Source organism: Pleuronectes platessa, chromosome 10 (assembly GCF_947347685.1).
Source record: "Pleuronectes platessa chromosome 10, fPlePla1.1, whole genome shotgun sequence".
Lineage (NCBI taxonomy): Eukaryota > Metazoa > Chordata > Actinopteri > Pleuronectiformes > Pleuronectidae > Pleuronectes > Pleuronectes platessa.
Window position 1 is genome coordinate 25,813,344 of NC_070635.1, and position 19,767 is coordinate 25,833,110.

The following is a 19,767-nucleotide window of genomic DNA, read 5'->3' on the forward strand; positions in this document are numbered from 1 at the left end:
ATTTTCAATCTTTCAAAAACCTCTAATACAAGTCCCAAATATGAACATATATATACATTGACCATCCCCTTTAACAGATGTGCACATATGTATTTCTATTACAATCCTGATTTCAAATGATGTAAATATAATCTAGTGTTATATAATATTGAATAACTATAAGGTATGGGTATTCTTACTTATGTTAAAATGTATTATGTCTTACTTAGGACACTACAATTAAATACTAATATTAGAAGATACCAATTGAATTATATTTCTTCAAATATTTGCAAAACAAGCAAATGAAAATGAAATGCCACTTTCTCCTGTGGACAACATGGCTGTCATTTTTAATGCTTATGAAATATCTATGTTCAGTATCACCACAAAATGTTCACATTAAAAATAAATGCATGTGAACAATTGATATTTGATCATAAATTATATGCAATATCATAAATAGCTGTAAGCCTGATTATCATATTTAGTAAGAGTTTAGTGGTATTTTGTTTTGTAGGTTGTTTTGAATGATAGCAATAATGTATTCTTGGTTGTAATGCATGAACCTATGTTAAACAGAAGATGAATAAGTTCAATTGGAGCAAAGATTACTAACCTCAAGGCTGTGAAAATGTGCATCATAATGTTAATTTTCATATTTAAATATGCACTTTGGTTGCTTTCATTTCTTTTTAGGCTTGCCTTCAGATGTATGCTCTTCTAACAATTTATTACAAAGACAAAAGTGAAGAAACGACCAATCAGATAAACGTAATGAGCAAACACAGTACCATCTGATTCATGTACAATACACTATGTTTATTTCAATTACAGTGGTGCTTTTATAAAATATCTGATGCAGAAACATCAACATAAATGTAGAAATGATAACATACACACATAACCCTTAAATACATATTGACACACTTTTAGAAAAGTACACGTTATCCTTAGAGCCTTTGGTCTGGAACATACACCAGATGGAAACAATACACACTTGCAGGAGAAACGTTCTCTGTGCAACACTGAAGCCCTATCATATTTCATAATACCATTTGCCTTCTCCCATTATGAAAGAGTATTTCACTTCTTTAACTAGGGATTTACGACCCTGTGTGATCCTGACAGTTGTCCGATTTTATAATGCTAACATTTTTGCATAAGATAAAGATAGAATGGAAGGCAAAGCAAATATAACCAAGCACCAGGCACTGTAGAGTGAGGCACTTGAGCACCTAACCCCTCTGGTTTGGCATCATGACATTTGGCACATGAAGGTGGCATTAACTGTGTGCGCATGTGTGTGTGTGTGTGTGTGTGTGTGTGTGTGTGTGTGTGTGTGTGTGTGTGTGTGTGTGTGAGAGAGAGAGACAAAGAAAGAGCTCATTCCAGGAGAACCCTCACAGCCGCTGCTTTCTCCTTGCGTCCAGGTGTGCATTCAAAAACATCTAAGATGAATTTGTTACATTCAGTCTCCTCAGTTACACTTCCACCGTCCCACCGACGAGGCTTCCAGTCTGTAGAGCAAAGAAGAAGTACTCCATTGGTCCTCATGTTCATTCATTTCCACCACTTGCACTTTGTTGGTTTCTTTTGGCAACATCAGGAGTGGGCTGGGCCAATGAAAGGGAGGAGCTGCTATGATGTGGAGGAGTTCGGCTGACTGACGTCCTTCTTCCTCTTCTTCTTCTTCTTCTTCTTCCCTCGGCAGGGCTTACAGACACAGCACAAGATGCAGGGTGAGGCCAGCAGGAGGAGAGGAGATGTCACCAGCACAATGATGCTGACCCCCACCAGGATACCTACCACCTGAAGGAACACACACCAATCAATAAATAATCAATCAAATCCATGATTTCAAATTAACAATAGGCCAAACACCTATGTAGAATTTTAAGGAGGTTGCTCATAGTGACTAACCCAGAGGGATGTTTTTGTTTTACAGTCTACAACTTTATACTTTAGTTTCATTCTTTTTCAGGTTTAACACCTGTATACATCATTACTGTAAACAAATTGCTTAGAATACAGTTTAATACTGCTCTGCCTTAACGTTGGAACAGTGACAGATGGTGGAAGGGAATTGTTGATGAAACTAAAATGTCACACTCAAGCAACCTACTCTTAGTATGCACAAAGAATATGGTTTAATACATTTTCTATGGAAGAACTTGGCCTGCACGAAACACTGACCTCAACCCATCCACAGACAACAACTGACATACTAACTGCGAGGCCTTATTTCCCAACACTACTGACCGAAACTAACGGACGCTGTTGTGGCTGATTGCTTGCTTTTGTAGCACCATAAAAAAATCCGTGGTTGGTCCATATACTTTTGTCGATGTAGTGTGTACCACTATAAATCATAATGTTGTATAAATTTACAAACCCAGTATATGTTAAGTCTTGATGTCCTGTTACAACAGCAGTGGTTGGAGGCAGCTAAGAAGGAGTTAGAGTGGCAAAAGGAATTTTTCACAAGCAGACTGTTAAACTTAGAGGACCTGTCAAGCAAGGTTGTGACTTATTCTGCCAGGACCTGTTTAGCAAGGGACAACTATTCTGTTTAACAACACTCAGCGACGCAGGCACACCAACACACAACAAGGAGGCTCAGGGAAAACTTAGGCTAATCATGAGATAATGGCATCAGGGAAAATAGAGAGAAAGTAGATTTGGTAGCCAATTGTCATTGTTTTGTTGAATGGACGACTTCATTAAAGTAGAAGAATTTAAGATTAGAGCAGGGATTAGCTCAGCTTAATGTCTGATAAAGGATTATTTGGGCACACTGGTGGAAAACAACAAATCACTAACGAGCTGAAAGAGACTTTAAAGGGAAATTCACCAATACAATTAGCAGCAGATGCACAGATGAAGTTTCCCAAGTGAGACAGTGAATTAGTTTGTTCAAAGATTAGACGCTTGTGTTTATACACAAGGTTTAAAGCTTGACATTAAGTGAAACATGTAACAATTAAAATGTACTGTCCTGCATTGGTTTCCCTAATGTTTTCTTCACCAGGCGTTTCTACAGTGACTCACTGAATTGGCAGGCACAACAGTGCAGCCGGGACAGAGTCCAAAATCTTTAACATCCAATCCTGATAATGTGATGGAGCAATTTTACTAAAATCAAAGCCATGAATGGAATAAGCTGCCACTTATGGATGGGTGGCTCTGCAGTCTAATCCATTTAGACAATAGCACGTCACCACAACCCTGAAATGGATACTGTATAGCTGTGCTCCAATTCAGGAGGCGCATCCTTCCGGGGCTGCATTTGACCAACTGTGTCACAGCAGCACGACTGGGCCATGCTACTTCCAAGGCTCCTTCAAATGCAGCCAAGAAATGAATACCTCCGTTCCAGAGCCCCGAAGGATGCAATAACTGGAATCTTCTCGGCCCAACTTATCCCAATATTAATTGTGCGCTGGAGACAAATCACTTCAGGCTTCAACTCAGTCAAAGAGTTAACAGTACAATTGTTTAAAGAACCATGGCGCCTTGAAACCTCAACTAAAAAATAAATAATATCATGTTAGGTTAGGGGACAATAGTGATCATAACTAGGTATGAGGGAGGCCGAGCTTCAGTAAATGCAGAGGCTCAAAGTAGTTAACGATGCAACAGTCAGGGCAGGACAGGCTGGTGACGCGCATATGAAATCCTCTTTGGAGGATGCAGTTCGATTTGTGGCCTACAGGGCTGATGAAGGCGATCTCCAAAGGGTGTGGCCCCTGAACTGGAACACAGCTTGGGTCTGCTCTGGGGTCTGCGCAGATGCCTCACCTGTGTCCTGTTCCACATCACAGAGGCCCTGGAGTGTCCCAGCTTGTTTCTGCATGGTCCCTTGTCATAGTGTCTCAGGAAGATGTCCCCCTACATTTACACAATGTTTAGATACGAAATTAGCTGACTATTAATCACGGATGGAATTCAAAAACAAGCTGAAGGCAGTGAAGTAGGCTGGGGTGTTCTGAACTTCACATGTTTGAGGTGTGTTGCAGCGGGACTCACATCCAGGTTCTGCAGACAGTACCAGCAGAAGGTGTGTTTGCAGCTCTTACACAGCATCTGTGCACAGCCCTGGTTCCTCTCTATGTAGATGTCACACATGGGACACTGTTTGATGGGTATGTCAGAGTGGCTGTAGGAGCGGCCCCTGTGGATAGAGAGTAGGGCACAACAGATATGAGGTATCCAGCTTACAGGGAGAAGGCCCTAAGAGTGTGCTGGCTGTGTTGAAGTCTTTATTTTGCAGCCGAGTAAAGGGTCAGTGCCAACATTGAACTGGGTCAATTATTTTGGGAGGGAAAGATATGAAATATTCTCTGAGCCCAATTTAGGGCAGCAGTGCTCAAAATCATGACTGAGGGTTACAAAAACCTGAGGAGTTTCTATTCTACTTATAAATCACATAGAATTGTCTGTGATGAAATATCCTTAAACCTGAATTAACAGAATTTAAAGTTGTTCACGCAAAAATTTCATACAATCTCATATATAAAAACAAATCCAATATTAACTCTTCCTTCAGCGTTGTCCTGATGGAATTATCTCGCTTTTATAAATGACATATCTGTTGCTAACTTTGCATGTCTGCTGGTGCCGGGCAGGTAGCATGTTTTCGTGTGAGCCTATATCAATCAATCAATCAAATTTTATTTGTATAGCCCATATTCACAAATTACAATTCTTCTCATAGGGCTTTAACAGGGTTTGACATCCTCTGTCCTTAACCCTCAGAAAGAGTAAGGAAAAACTACTAAAAACCCTTTTACAGGGTAAAAATACGTAGAAACCTCAGAGAGAGCCACATGTGAGGGATCCCTCTCCCAGGATGGACAGAAGTGCAATAGATGTCAGGTGTAGGAAAACATCATCCAGATTAAAGTTTTTAGCAGCATTGATTAGGGTAAACATTTTGAAGGATAACTTCAATACTATAATGCAAGCAGTCCACCTGCAATCATAGTCTATAAAAATGTGAGTTCAGTGAACTGTCACAAAATAACCAAGAAAGCACTATAAGTATAAGCTGCTAGGGCTAAATAATCACAATGCCATTATTTGGACAGATATTGCATTTGCGATAAGAGGGAACCTTTTAATGGGAATGGGAATTAATGTATTTCATTTTCACAGGAAGAAAAGTGATAATATAATTTCTTTCTGCTGGGGTCTGTACCAAGTGGCTATCGTCCTCTGGAGAAAATAAATTGTAGCCCCGTGCATCTCTGTAGCACCAAAAAGCTTCATATAGCTCTATGTACACATTTGACTTTTATCAAAAACGAAAGCTCCGTAGATTTGGATATGTCACTCTGCCATATTGTGATTTCTAAAATATTTTGATTAATTGTTCAGCTCTAATTACAACCACATATTCCCTTGGCAAAGCCATAAAAGTGGCATGATGTAAACAAGCATAGATAAGACCAAACAATCTGTACATTGACTCACAGAAACCAAAATCTGTTAACTTATCCTACAGCAGCTGCTGACACAGAGCTTCAATGTCGACTGAAAATAATAAAGGTGGAACAGAAACACGACTTGTCACAGACAAATTAGGAAGAATTAACAACCCCTCTTAAATAGAGTGGATAATATGAAGACAATGTCAGAGAACAGAAGCAGTAATAACATTATTATTTAAGGGAATCAAATGAGGTGAATTTAAAAATAAAATGTGAAAATAACTTAGCTGTCCTGCTTTCTAGTCAGAAACCTCTAAGGGGGAGTTACACTAAGGGACTTTGGAATCCTAACCTGAGTAGGTACAGAGTAGTACAATAAAACTGTGTTTGCCTGTCAAATGTATATTATGCTCAATACAAGTTCAATTCAAATCTAAAGATGACTTTCCCTCACTCAGCCTGCTCCATCCTCCACATCCCACTGCAGAGACCACAGCTCCACTACCGCGCAGGCTCCTTCTGTACAGTGGACTAACTCAGATTGGCTCAGTGCCAATCCTTCACCTTCCTTTGGCACAGAGACAATGAAATTCCAACACAACACAGCAAGTCTCCTATGACATCAGTCAGTGAGGCAGAGCCACAGTGAAGAGCTGCGCAGTCATGTAACAGTACAACAGGGACTACACAGAGGGCACTACTGACCAATCCTGGGCTATTAATCCTGAAATAACGTTAGTTTTCAGCTCTCCACAGGGAGATGAAGAACACATTACTTATATGATCCACTCAGTGATCCACTCACTTCTGACACTACAACTGTCAGTTCCATTCAGATTAAATGAAAGGATGAGATTTTCCTCATAAAATAAAATAATGGAATTTTACGAGATCTAAACTCTTTGAAAGGGGATGAATGAATAAAAACCATAAACCTTTATAGTTTAAAATTAACTATTTCCAGACCAATTATTTCCATTACCATTCAGTCACCTGGATTCCGTTAGCAGCCGTAAAAGGTGTTCATTGTGTACACCCTCAGTCTGTCTCACACACTTATCCTGCTTTCAGCACACACAGTATCATTTTCAAAGTTCACACTGTGGCTGCCGGCGGCGGGCGGCTGACCGAGCAGTTAACTGACTGACCGGCTTTCATGAGAGGGTGAGGATGACATCATGGGCTGACGCTCAGGGCAGGTGTGGCTGTCCTGCCAGGGGCCGGAGCAGCCGGAGCAGAAGACTGTGTGACAGGTTGGGCAATGCACAGCAGAGGGCTGGCCCTCAGAGCCTGGCTGCACACTGCACACCGCCTGGCACTCAACCAATGGGCACCAGGCTCTACTGGGGTCCAGCTTCACTCCTGTAGAGGCAAAGAGGGAGATTGACAATAGTTTCATGAAGTAGGTGCGGAGATAAATGCATGTTTTGTACATAGAGCCAAGTAATACTGAAAAATAGTGGTCTGACTTGTTTTTCATGTTCATCAATGGTTTGGAACTAAAACAATTAGTCAATTACTCAATTACTGGATCGGTAGGAAATTAATAAAAAACAAAATTCTCAAGATAAAAAGTCTCAACTGGTTCGATGCAAGTTGCCTTTTTCCTCCTTTTTATATTATACTACATAATATTATCTATCTGGGTTTTGAGCTGGAGACAGAAAAGTCCACTCAACAGATTAATCAACAATGAGAACAATTCTTCATTGCTGCCCTAAAAAACATTATTTCTACATTTTACACTGTTAATGTACATGCTAATATTTAGCAGAAACAGTCATTTGTACTATCTTAGTGTAGCACGGTACACACAGAGAGGCACACATGCATAAAATCTTAAACTTAATAGGCGAAGTTTAGCATCTGAAATACTAAAAGGTTTTAACCTGCTAACGGCTCTGTGAGGCTCTTTTATTCATGCTATCCTGCATTGATGATAGTAAGCTGACGGTTAGCATGCTAGTTGACACTGAACACAGCGGAACTGAGGCTGATGGAAATGTTATTAATTTTGAATACATTTGTTTATTACCTAAATATTTCTAATGATTCAATTCAAAAGTGATGATGGTTGGATGAGTTAGCTATTACAATTTATCCTGAGGGGCCACATTTCACAATGAGATTCAGTCTGTACCACAGTGGTGGTAATACAGACCACTAGCTAGCACAACACGCCAAGCATTAATGTTTGGACTCAAATCTCGGTTCATTATTGTATTTGTGAGTCAGAACAGAAAGGAAACACGGTAGCAAAACAGCCTGTACTTTGCACTTCTTTATGCTTTAAACTTTATAAGTTATTTATGGTCTGAGTAAACTATAACTGTTATTGGCTTTACAGCATATTGTTATTGTAACTCTAACCTGTTTGCAGTTTGTAAATGTCAACAGAAAGCTATTTCAACCCTTTGCGGTTTGTTGGGCTACAAAGCAGGACTGATATTCACAAAACATTTCCACGATATAAGTTCAATCATTTATGCATGGGTCATACAATACATCAGATGACTCAGAATAGTTACATGAGTCTTTTAAAGGATTTGCTACAGAATTCCCTGAAGGTATTAAAGCCCCAGTTTCAGTCACCTCCTGGACAATACTGGAGGTCCCACAGTATCCCAGGCATTTGAAGCTCAGCACGTTGTGGAGCTAGTGTAATGCCCCCAGCTGTGGTGTGACCTGAAATAGTCCACTGCCTATCGCCAGCCATCATCACGCCAATGCAACAATACCTACCTCTCTCAAACTTCAGCCGCTGATACAGCTCTACCTGATCCGCTGCAGCCAGGCTGGCTATCTGCAAACACCAGGCACACAGTGGGGCTTTAGTCATGTTTTATTCAGTCTGATATCGGACAATGAATTTTGAGCTTAAGCACTCATCAAGAGATCACAGGGGTTTGAAAATAAGGTTTGCGGATTTTCATATAACCCCATCGCACGTCTGGTAAAAATTAAGTTTGAAGTCATTTACAGGTAAACCCGAACAGAAATGTGCAAAAAGCCAAGTGGTCAAGGTAATTTAATGTGCTTGCAATACTTCAAATATCATCCAGGATAAAGTGGTTACTTAGCAACTGCAAATTGCTGTATTATTTCTCAGAGCTAAGAGGAAGAAATTAGTACAACAATACAATATTGTAATATTTCAATCAAAACTATAAGCATTAAAGCTGCCTGCTGTGTATGTTATTTGCCCTGAGTAATACTTTAATATTAAAAAAATATTAAAGTAGAGGCTTTTCTTACAGTAAGTGACCTAATGCAGTTGTTTTCGGACAAAGTAGAATTGCAAATGAGGAAGTAAGAGGCAGAATTTCCATGAGTTTGTGAATCAGCTTCTTCTTTAACGGGCTAACTGCGTGGAGTGTGGGATGTCTAACAGGTTGCAGGGTTTTACTTTCTGTGTGACAAACAAGAATTCTCTCATAACTTTAGTTAAGGTTGGATTCACTGGATTTTCACAATACCTGACCGAAATCAAGTCTTAAAAAACAAGTTAGCTTGCACAAACAAACCGGTGGAGTCAGCTATTTAGGAATATATCAAATTGCCTCAAACCAGTTTTAAGTTGGGAAATCAACATAATTTTAGTATTTTATATTATGAGACACTTGATGGCTCCTTATGACCTAGATATAGTTGGTTTTAAACAGGACATACCTCAGAGTCCAATAGCACGCCAGTCTTCTGGCAGGCCATATCTGGGCAGGTGATGGGTGCCCCCCCACCTTCCATGATGGCCAGCTGAACATACTGCTGCAAACACTGGAGAGGGAGGAACAACACGACACCTTTAGTCTGGATTTTTAAAGGAACCAATAGTACTAAAATACATCACACATGCCATGCCCTTGCAAACAGCAACACATACAACAAATCATAGGCATATATTTTATCTTCGCCATCCACCCTGGATGAAAAATATACAAAAAACACAACATATTAAAACACTGAAATCTACTGATGACAAATATATTAAAAGAGCTGTTGTGCAAACAGGGCAAAACTAAATGCCACATAAACAGAGATTTCTTATGAACAGCCTCACGTCATAAGTCACATGTTACCTCAGCCATCAATTATGGAGGAGTAGGAGGAACCATGTAAACATTGCGCAAAGGGAGACAGTTTGGAGGAACAGAAACTAAAAACATTTAAATGTCACTTTTCGGTGGAAGATGAAAAACAAATCTGTTTTAGCGGTCTGGGCTGTATCTTTAAACTCATTTATTAGCACAAACTTGTGCTCATCATGTGCTTTCCCATTTAACACAATAAAACACAAGCAATAGTGTGTGCTGGGGAACTAGGTTCATACAATGCAGTCCAACTGATAAGCACAGTTTATCCATCTCCCTCCCTCCTTCCCCCGTGACACGGTGTGTGTGTGCGTGTTCTATCTGTGTGACCTTGTGCGTGCCAAACACCGACAACATAGCCAGCACGGACGGATATTAACACCTGCCGTTATCTGACAACCTTTCTGTGTCAGAGCATAAAATTATACATACCAGACAGGCACGTATTAGAGGAACAAGAGCAGTGTCGTAGCAGAACTCTAATTCTGTATTAAAAAATCTGACTAATCATATAATTCTCTTGTAGATGAAAACACTGCCAGGTGATATTTTGGAGTTCCATGTAGAAAATATAAAAAAATGTTTGGGAGAATCACAAACATTTCCGGGGACATTTCAGAGATTCACTAAAGCTGTCATATACAAGATCTATTTTAGCATCCTAAAACAGGAAGTGGTGCTACATTAAAGAGGAGCATCCCATCCCAGGTCATTTTAATGCTGGACTTTTGCCTAAATTACCCAAAGAAAAAATGTGTTGTTGGATCCCTTTTGTACAACTTTCACCACCCACACACAATAATTAAGACATGAGCAAAGCAGGGGATATACACTTTTTCTTCTTCGAGACAATCTAAATATAGCCTGGAGGACCCATGTTCTGCTTCAGTAACCAAGGTTCACAGGTTTCAGATCCATTGCCGCTAATGTGTCCTTCACTGTTCAAACAAGTACTTGGATTCGAGCATTATCTGCTGTAGATATCTAAAATGAAGTGGGTACGTCTTTACTCACAGCTGTGCAGAAGTTGCAGTTGCAGCTTTGTTGGCTGGTTGCTGCCGATGGCTGTTCACTGAGGCACAGCTTGCAGAAGACCCTGGGCCCTGGCTGAGAGTCAGCGCCAGCCTCAGGTGTCCCGGGTACAGAATCCCTGGCTTCCTGGCTCAGGGTGGGACTCCTACTGGCCATGTAGGGGGCGAGTCAGGCGGGGAGGGAAGCAAGAAGGTATCAGGCCGCTCCTAGCCCTTCTTTTAGGGACAGAGAGGAGCCACAGCCGCCATTTTCCTGGAAGCAAAAAAAACATAAAGGTGTAGCACTGTCCTTCTCCTGTTACAGTTTACCTGGCTCTCAGACAACACTGCACCCTTTTCTAGCACCTCTCACTCCTTCTGGTAACTGGTGTAGCAACGCTGATGTCTTCACCTCTCTCTGAAGCAACACACTGTCATTGTCTTGTTACCTGACATGTGAATTAGTTACTGTTAAAAGCTCCGTGGTGCATGAAGCTAATGATGGGTAAATACTGCAGTAATGTTGATTACTCAACATGTCTATAATAAATAATTAAAGTATTTCATTTTAAAGCCAAAGTCTAAGGCTTGTTTTTTACTGGGCCTACAGTTATCATAAATGTGGTGCTGGACAGGGGAGCAGAATCCATGAATTTGAATTCTGTTTCTTTAACATTGCAAGATGTTTTGGATTCATGGATCGTAATGAAAAGGGAAAAATTAAAAGTTTAAACATGGTCTCATGAGGGGACTGTTGGGCCTTGGCTGAGTTATGAGTGCTGCTAAAGTTCAACATGTCATGCCAGGCTCAACTGAATTTTCACTAACATACTCACAATAATACTATTGTTTGCCACTTTCACTTAGCTTAGCTTAGTATTTTATTATTTACCAGTCAACACTAGACTCTAATCATAGGTGAGTAATGCGACGTGTATTTGGTCACAAACCAAAGTATTGGACAAATTCTAAACAAAAAAATTTGACCAGGTGGTCGGTGGAATGATCCATGCTAAAAGGTCAGATGTTATTTGAATTAGTCCTGAAGGAAACATATATTTCTGTGCCAAATGTTATGGCATTCTGTGCAGTGGTTGAGATACATTAAGTCTGGACCAATGTAGAATAATATAATAATTTAATACACAAAGAGCAGTTTACTTACTACTACCAGAGTTGGTGGATACTAAACATCTAATCTAGTGTTAACGGGAATTAAAGTCAACAAAACCCCCAAACCATCCCTTTGGTTGATCCGGCGGTGCAATCCCAAAAAGCATGAGAAATAATAACACCATAATCTTGGATTAGCAGCTAATCCTGTAGATAACAGTGGTTGTGCACAGAACAGGGTCACACAGGAAACGGTGGCGTTAAAAACACACTGCAGCCGAGGCGGCTGCTATAATCACACGTTATCCCACGCACAATGTTCTCCATTTCAGCAGACATTTAAAGTTGGCTGTTGGAAACTTTGGAGCAGTTTAAATCAATACAGCTAACACCACTACCAGTGTCCTAAATTTTGTTTCAGTGAGTACTCTTTTGTTGTGTACTATCGATCCATGGTGGCATACATGCAGATCACTGATAGTGGAGCTTGTGAGTATTTCTGCACAGTCATGGTGTATCCTGCACTACTATCAGAGAGGCGGATCGACAGCAGTCATCGGTTACAGGAACTGGAGATTACCTGGGTAACCATCTATCAGTAGATCAGATAGAAGAGTTTTTAGGTAAGAACTGACAGTGTCTGCCACCGTAGGTATGATAGATACTGGGCAGTTTCCTCACTGGCCTACAAAACCCAACCTTACTGCAGTCCCTGCCCCTGAAAAGCAATCAAACTGAGAATACAAGCCTGCGTTAAAACTTGAATCTTCCCTGCTGGAGCTATTCACTAATCAAAGCTCCCCTGTGCGCTCACTGTTTCTTTTAAGGTGTGGAGCTGATCGTTCAGCGATTAGCAGTCATCATGGATCAAGGTCTACATGGCCTTCCTGCCGAGGGTAAGGGTGGTGAAAAGCTGCTGCTGCTGCGTTGACACAGGCTTCCACTGTGCTGGCGAGCGGGCAGCTGGGCAGAGAGTGTGTAGCTGTAATTATATGGCATCATTTATTCAGCTGCAATCACTTCCTGGAATTTCTGGCCTAATAACCTGTGTGTGTATTGTGGGAGAGAGACTGAAAGCAAGAGCAGATACAGCTGATAGACAGCAGCATGAACGATGGGAATGATGCAGTGGGGACATGAAAGCCTCCACAGTGTAAATCAGTTTACACAGTCACTGCAGTGGACACTGAATTACATAGGTTAGTTAATAAAGGTGTCAGTTAATAATGATATTACAGCATTTCCTAAAAGGACTGAGATATGTTTGTACAGTTAGTGTGGTACCAGAGTAATATCTGATCTGTTACAGTGCATGAAACATGAAATCTGACTCATCTGCATCCCTCCCAAGGTTGCACAGTCGCATAGACCGAAACTGAAACACTGACGCATCCACTGTGTTAAATAATTTCATGGTGAACATGATGGGGTGTGTGTTCTGCTGGGATGGGGGGGGACCTACCTTGTCAGTGGGGGACCACTGGGTGTCGGAGCTGCCTGATTCCAGATCCACAGCCGCAGTGCTGCTCTTCCCCCCGTGGCACAGACACATGTGTCCTAACAGTGTTGTGCTGTTAGAATAATCAGCTTTGCTCCCTCAGAAAAACATGTTTAAACGTCCTGCTCGCAGCCCTGCTCCGTGCACTCACGCGTGTGTTTGTGTACGTGTGTGTGTGTGTGTGTGTGTGTGTGTGTGCGTGAGTGTCAGCTCCGCTCTCGTGTTTTGTTTCCATCCAGGAAGCTCCACTGATTGTCACTCTCGACTACCCCTACTGGTCATTCCACCGAACTCATGCTGCTTTCAGGGGCAGTGGGGAAGAAATGGTGCTCACGTGATTTATGTTGGCGCCCTCTGTCTTCAAGCCTGTAGTAAACTCATAACTTATTCCTTTAAAGGTTAATTTAGGTAAAAGTGATCTACTTGCAGAAATAGCAATTTAATAATGTAATAGGCCTGTATGATAATCATAGTTACTATAGCTATTGTGCCAAGCTATTTATTTTGAGGGATTTTTGCAGTTTTACAAATCTGTATAAAATTAAACGATATATCGTTGTGATTGCTGAGTTTTCAGATTTATTGTAACAATACATGGACACCAAAAGGTGTGTGCCTGGACCACTTCAGTGCTTAAGTAATCATAAGTTGAAGGCTCAATATAACCAGGCAGCGAGCTTAGGTAACAACTCGGGTGTGTTAGGTAAAAGCTTCAGTAATAGATAGATTACTTTATTCATCCCCGAAGGGAAATTAAGTCGTCATAGCAGCAGGTATATTTGAATACAATAAAATACGATACAATAGAATAAAATACAAAATATTGAGGTAGAAAGAATAAAAAAAAAAAAAAAACAGGAACACAAGATAAATAGCTAGATAAGGTGCAGTGGCAAGATGATGGTAATAGTACTGATGATATGATGGTAATGTTATTGTTAGACAGTATATACAAATAGTACAGTATATATAGTATATAATATAACATAATATATATATTTATATATGATAGTAATTCTACCAGTATAATAGCAGTATATAGTAATAATGGCAGCAACAGTATATATAATAATAGTAAATATAATAATAATAACATATACACATGTATAAATATTATATACAAAGAATATACAAAGAGTATGATATAATATGATATGATATATAGTAGAGGTAAAAATATAAGTATTCGACTATACAATAAATAATATAATATACTATGAGTCTAAGAATATGTAGACAGTGTGAAAAAGACAATATTATTGTATAAAATTATATATAGTATCAATATGGTTTATATTAGCACATAGCGGAGTGTTGTACAGGGTACACTTAAATATCACCGTTTTAGATTCAGTATGTTTAAATGTAACTTATTTTATCCATCCATCTATTTATCCATTCAAAATAGTTTCAGGTTGATGCAAAGATTTTAATACACCATTAAGACTTTGGAACTTAGATAGAGAATGTATATTAGTTCAGTCAGACAACTCACGTTCGAATGTTTATTCAACAGTAGAACAGGTTTAGTGTTTGGCATCTAAGCTCTAAATTAATCACTCCTGCATATGATGGGAGTGATGAGCTAATACTGTAAACCCCCCGTTGGAGCCTACAGGTGGATGCTGGGTTGGTGGAAGGGCTGAGGCAATTGTCTGCAGTACTGCTTAGCAGTTAGGAAGCAGAGAGAGTAATGGGAATTCCCTCTGCTTAAATAGACCGCCTAATGAAGTGGATGAGTACTGTGGATGGTTGTGGCAAGTGAAGTATTACATCACATGATGTAAGTCACAAGAGGCGGTGGACTAGTGGCAGAAAGTTGGACTGTGGGCAGAAAATCCGACTGTGGTCTCTGGTTCGAATACACGGAGTGACAATAAAAACAACATACCTGCATGGACAACACTTGGATCTGTTCCGCACTGTCAAAGTCCCTATCCCACCACACTGTCTAAGTGTCCCTGAGCAAGGCACTTTACTCCCCTAACACCTGCTCCCCGGGGCGCCGTGCATGGCTGCCCACTGCTCTGTGTGAACACCAGATGGGTCAAAATTTCAAGGGGGGACAAATTTCCCCCCTTGCATGTCGTGTGCATGTGTGTGGGACAATAAATGTATCATATCTTATGATGTACAGTGGGGCAAAAAAGTATTTAGTCAGCCACCAATTGTGCAAGTTCTTGTGCTAATCCACCATAGGTCCACTTCAACTATGAGGGAAAGAATCCAGGAAATCACATTGTAGGATTTTTAATGAATTAATTGGTAAATTCCTCGGTAAAACAAGTATTTGGTCACCTACAAACAAGCAAGATTTCTAGCTCTCACAGACCTCACGGGGGGACATAGTGAATGACCTGCAGAGAGCTGGGACCAAAGTAACAAAGGCTACCATCAGTAACACACTACGCCGCCAGGGACTCAAATCCTGCAGTGCCAGACGTGTCCCCCTGCTTAACCAGGTCATGTCCAGGCCCGTCTGAAGTTTGCTAGAGAGCATTTGGATGATCCAGAAGAGGATTGGGAGAATGTCATATGGTCAGATGAAACCAAAATAGAATTTTTTGGTAAAAACTCAACTCGTCGTGTTTGGAGGAGAAAGAATGCCGAGTTGCATCCAAAGAACACCATACCTACTGTGAAGCATGGGGTGGAAACATCATGCTTTGGGGCTGTTTTTCTGCTAGGGGACCAGGACGACTGATCCGTGTAAAGGAAAGAATGAATGGGGCCATGTATCGTGAGATTTTGAGTGAAAACCTCCTTCCATCAGCAAGGGCATTGAAGAAGAAACGTGGCTGGGTCTTTCAGCATGACAATGATTCCAAAAACAGTTTGTAAGAAGCATTTCAAGGTCCTGGAGGGCCTAGCCAGTCTCCAGTTCTCAACCCCATAGAAAATCTGTGGAGGGAGTTGAAAGTCTGTGTTGCCCAGCGACAGCCCCAAAACATCACTGCTCTAGAGGAGATCTGCATGGAGGAATGGGCCAAAATACCTGCAACAGTGTGTGAGAAGCTTGTGAAGACTTACAGAAAATGTTTGACCTCTTTCATTGCCAACAAAGGGTATATAACAAAGTATTGAGATGACCTTTTGTTATTGACCAAATACTTATTTTCCACCATAATTTGCAAATAAATTCTTTAAAATTTTTCTCATTTTGTCTCTCATAGTTGAGGTATACCTATGATGAAAATTACAGGCCTCTCTCATCTTTTTAAGTGGGAGAGCTTGCACAATTGGTGGCTGACTAAATACTTTTTTGCCCCACTGTATATCACATGATGTATGTCACAGGATTGAAACAGCGCAGCTCAAGTTGCCAGCAAGAACTAGCTCGCCGGCGTCACTCCATTTATTACAAAAACCCTTTGGTCAAACTTTTTGAAGACTTTCTAATAAACTGTGTGAACAATCTGAAATTTCACTTACAATATATTATAAGGAATATATGTTACTCATGATATTACACTGACTTCCTGTTTACAGAGTTGATTACACCACAGAGGTTTCAGAAACTGTCAGAACAGAACAGCTGTATGAACCAGGATATAGACTATTGCATTGTATTGTAATTATTATGTGTGGTTCAGCTGTTGTATGTAAAAAAGTCTAAAACACTTTGCAGAGAATATTTATTCTTTTACTTTAGTAAACATTTGACAGGACTATCTGTAGTATGTCTACAAAATACTATAACTTTTTTATACTTTAAACTTGTATAAAATACTTTAAACCATCTGACCTTATAAAAGATAAACTAATCCTGTTGCTAGACATTTCACTTAATTAAGCCTCACATCTCAGTTTTGTATTTTATAATGACAGAGTGATTAATGCACGCAAACAGATCAATTGAAAAATAAGAAGTATTTGGGGATTTTGTTTGTTTCAAGAAAGCATGAAGGAGGAGTTGTCAGTTTGTTTTGTGTTTTTTTCTCAAAGATTGTACAGATCCTCATTTATGTGGTTTAATAACTAGTTCTTGTTTTTACCTGGTTTGGAGAAAACTCAAAGAGGTGTACAGAATAATGTTGTGTTTTCTTAGTCGGCCAGACTGAGAGTTTTTTTTCTAACTTTGGAAAACACCTCTTTTATTCTAGGTGCAGTACCTCTCCTATGCAAAATACTGTTTACAAAATATGTTCTGTTCACCTTAATATTATTGTTGTCTTTGTTATCACAAATATACATTTTATGTTTCCATACTCAAAACTGACCCCAGTGGAGTTTATTTATTTGTTTTGCCACCAGAATATTTCCTCAAAACTATGTCTTTAAAGGTTTGACTACAGACTATAGACACTAAGTCACCCGAAAGCTCAATCAATCAATTTGAGCAACTGAATAAATGTGTGTCTAGACTCTGTTGTTATTTTTCATAAATGTGCAGCAGGGGCCATGTACCAAACGCATCGTGCAAGTATAAGGAAAAAATATCTAATGGAAACCCCGAGGTGAAGTGCGCATGCGTGCTGCTGTCAGGGATTTCCCTGACAGCTCGAGTAGTTTATATGTGTGAGACAGTGAGGGATGGTATCTGTGTAACACTGACCGGCACTCTGACAGCAGCTGTACAGGAATGAAAGAAAGAGCACTGCAAACAGGTGAGTTTATTTAAAGTTTCCTGACGGGTGAACGCTGTCTGTAAGTGTCTCTTCGGGTTATAGAGTTGTGATATGCGCCGTCACAGCAGGAGAGGTCCAGGTGTTACGCTGACCACATAGTGCGTTTTTGTGGTGTCATATATACTAAGATATACTAGAATAATATTGGGTTTCAAATGGTATTTTTTTATGTTAACAAGTCAAATGCTACGTCACCACATACTACACGTCCACCTGGTTAACGTGCAAGAACTTGAAATGTTTAATCCGCGTGTCAGACCTGATCCCCTTTCTTTGCTCTTCGTTATAATGCAAAAGTTGGACAAAAGGTGTCGCAGTGTCTTTTTAACCCACACCGAAGTCTCAAGACGACTTCACCAGCCAGGAAGTAGCTTCTCTGAGTTGCGCGTGAATGCAGCAAGTGAATACAGCACCCATAGATATATATGGGAGCACCTACAGTTTATTTTCCTGCTGTGAGTCAACATATCTGCTGTGAAAAAAAGTCTGTTCATGTAAAGAATACACAGCTCTAACATATCATTAGGTGGACTTTCATCAGAGCTTATAACAAAGCTTAAACATCCTACTCCTATTTCCGTATTGTGCTAGTTGTGGTGTAAAAAGTCCCCCACCTTGAGCTGCTGCAGCCACTAAAACAAAATTCCCGTGACCTCTGTCAGCTCTGTAGCAGTAGATGTTAATGTGATGATGACTACCCCTTCTTCTTCTTCTCCTCTACTGCCAGTGATGCCTGTTAAAGCCTTCAACATGCAGAGAGTGGTCCAGGTGGTCCAGCTGGTGCAGATGGCGGCGCAGAAGAGCTGCAGAAGAGCCCTTGAGCTCTTCTGCTTCCAGTTAGACACTATGCTGTGTGATAATGTCAACTGCTGCCCTGGTATGACATTAATTTCATAATTATTTCAGTGCTTTGCTGCCGTGTCTTGGTCCAGATTCTGTGTCTGTACTTCTGTCGAGTGTCAAATGTGCACTGGTATTCCAGCACTGCCTGTTAGGCAAGAAGCATGTAGCCCTAAAAAGATAATTTATCTTTAAGTAAAATGTAACATCACATAACATCACTTTCTGTTTTTAAAGCTCAAAACCAGCAGCAGAATGAGGATAAAACTACACAAGGTAAATTCAGCTTTTTCATGTTAGATTCTGTTAAAAATGTTATGGTCTTTAATCAGTGAAAACATATTTCTTTTGGTCTTATTTTCATTTTTTCATAGACTTATTCAGCCTCATAGCACAGCCTTAGGGAACATTTGTAGTTTTTCCTTACTGAGGGTTAAGGACAGAGGATGTCACACCTTGTAAAGTTATGTTATGAGACAAACTGTGAACTGTGAGCCCATGCTGATTGGTTGATTTCACCAAGTTTAAACTTATGTATGTGATAAATGAATTCTAGAATTTGTTATTACTGAAACATTCAGCATCTAATGCAGCAGCTTGGTAAACTAGTGATGAAAGTTAAATGACCTCTCATTGTGTGTTCAATGAGGAACCCCATATACGCAGGAACTTCTTGGTAGTGACACATTTCTGCTATTACATCACTTTGGAACAACAACTTCCCATTCTTATATTCTCCCCTCCTCCTCTTTCTCTCCCTCGACTTCTGCTAAATCAGTGGCACTCCCAAGTCCGCCCTCAACCATCCTGATTGTAAACATCAGCAACTCAACCCTGATCGACTGCGTCATAGGTAACGACACCTATAAAACTGGTGTGGCAGAAAATCCGCCTTTAATGCAGGAACCTGACCTCCAGATGCATGGTGGGTAACTCGTATATCTAACAGCATATTTCTAGAAACCTAAAAAACACACTTGAGCTGTATTTTATACTATGCTATTTTGTTATATTCGTTTTTTTGTAGTAGTTGTATCAAACACATCACACCTCTCCAACTGTTCTCATTTGTCCCCATGTTACAGATCAGAGTTGCAGCTGCAACCATGGAGAGCAGGGGATAGGGCACACTTCTCCTTTACCTGCTCCTCTCCCTCACTGTCCTTTTTCCCCAGAGGA

The 19,767-nt window shown here is 40.2% G+C and overlaps 1 protein-coding gene across 1 annotated transcript; it reads right to left on the reverse strand.

Moving 5' to 3' along the window:
• Window positions 1-780: 780 nt before the first annotated feature.
• rnf144b (ring finger protein 144B) lies at window positions 781-13,379 on the reverse strand. The gene is made up of 8 exons (XM_053432775.1): window positions 13,085-13,379; window positions 10,514-10,783; window positions 9,081-9,185; window positions 8,154-8,214; window positions 6,560-6,773; window positions 4,009-4,153; window positions 3,781-3,870; window positions 781-1,791 (listed from the first exon to the last, which is right to left on the reverse strand). Exons 2-8 carry the CDS (start codon window positions 10,685-10,687, stop codon window positions 1,621-1,623), a joined length of 960 nt encoding a protein of 319 aa, XP_053288750.1. The 5' UTR covers window positions 10,688-10,783; window positions 13,085-13,379; the 3' UTR covers window positions 781-1,620.
• Between the last annotated feature and the right edge of the window lie 6,388 nt (window positions 13,380-19,767).

Excerpts from the sequence above, each read along its gene's own strand:
- rnf144b (XM_053432775.1), bottom strand. The coding sequence starts at position 10,687 with ATGGCCAGTAGGAGTCCCACCCTGAGCCAGGAAGCCAGGGATTCTGTA. Across the intron at positions 9,186-10,513 it reads ACTGCAACTTCTGCACAGCT|TGTTTGCAGCAGTATGTTCA; the intron begins GTGAGTAAAGAC and ends CTCCCTCTCCAG. Across the intron at positions 4,154-6,559 it reads TCACCCTCTCATGAAAGCCG|GGGCCGCTCCTACAGCCACT; the intron begins GTCAGTCAGTTA and ends CTCTATCCACAG.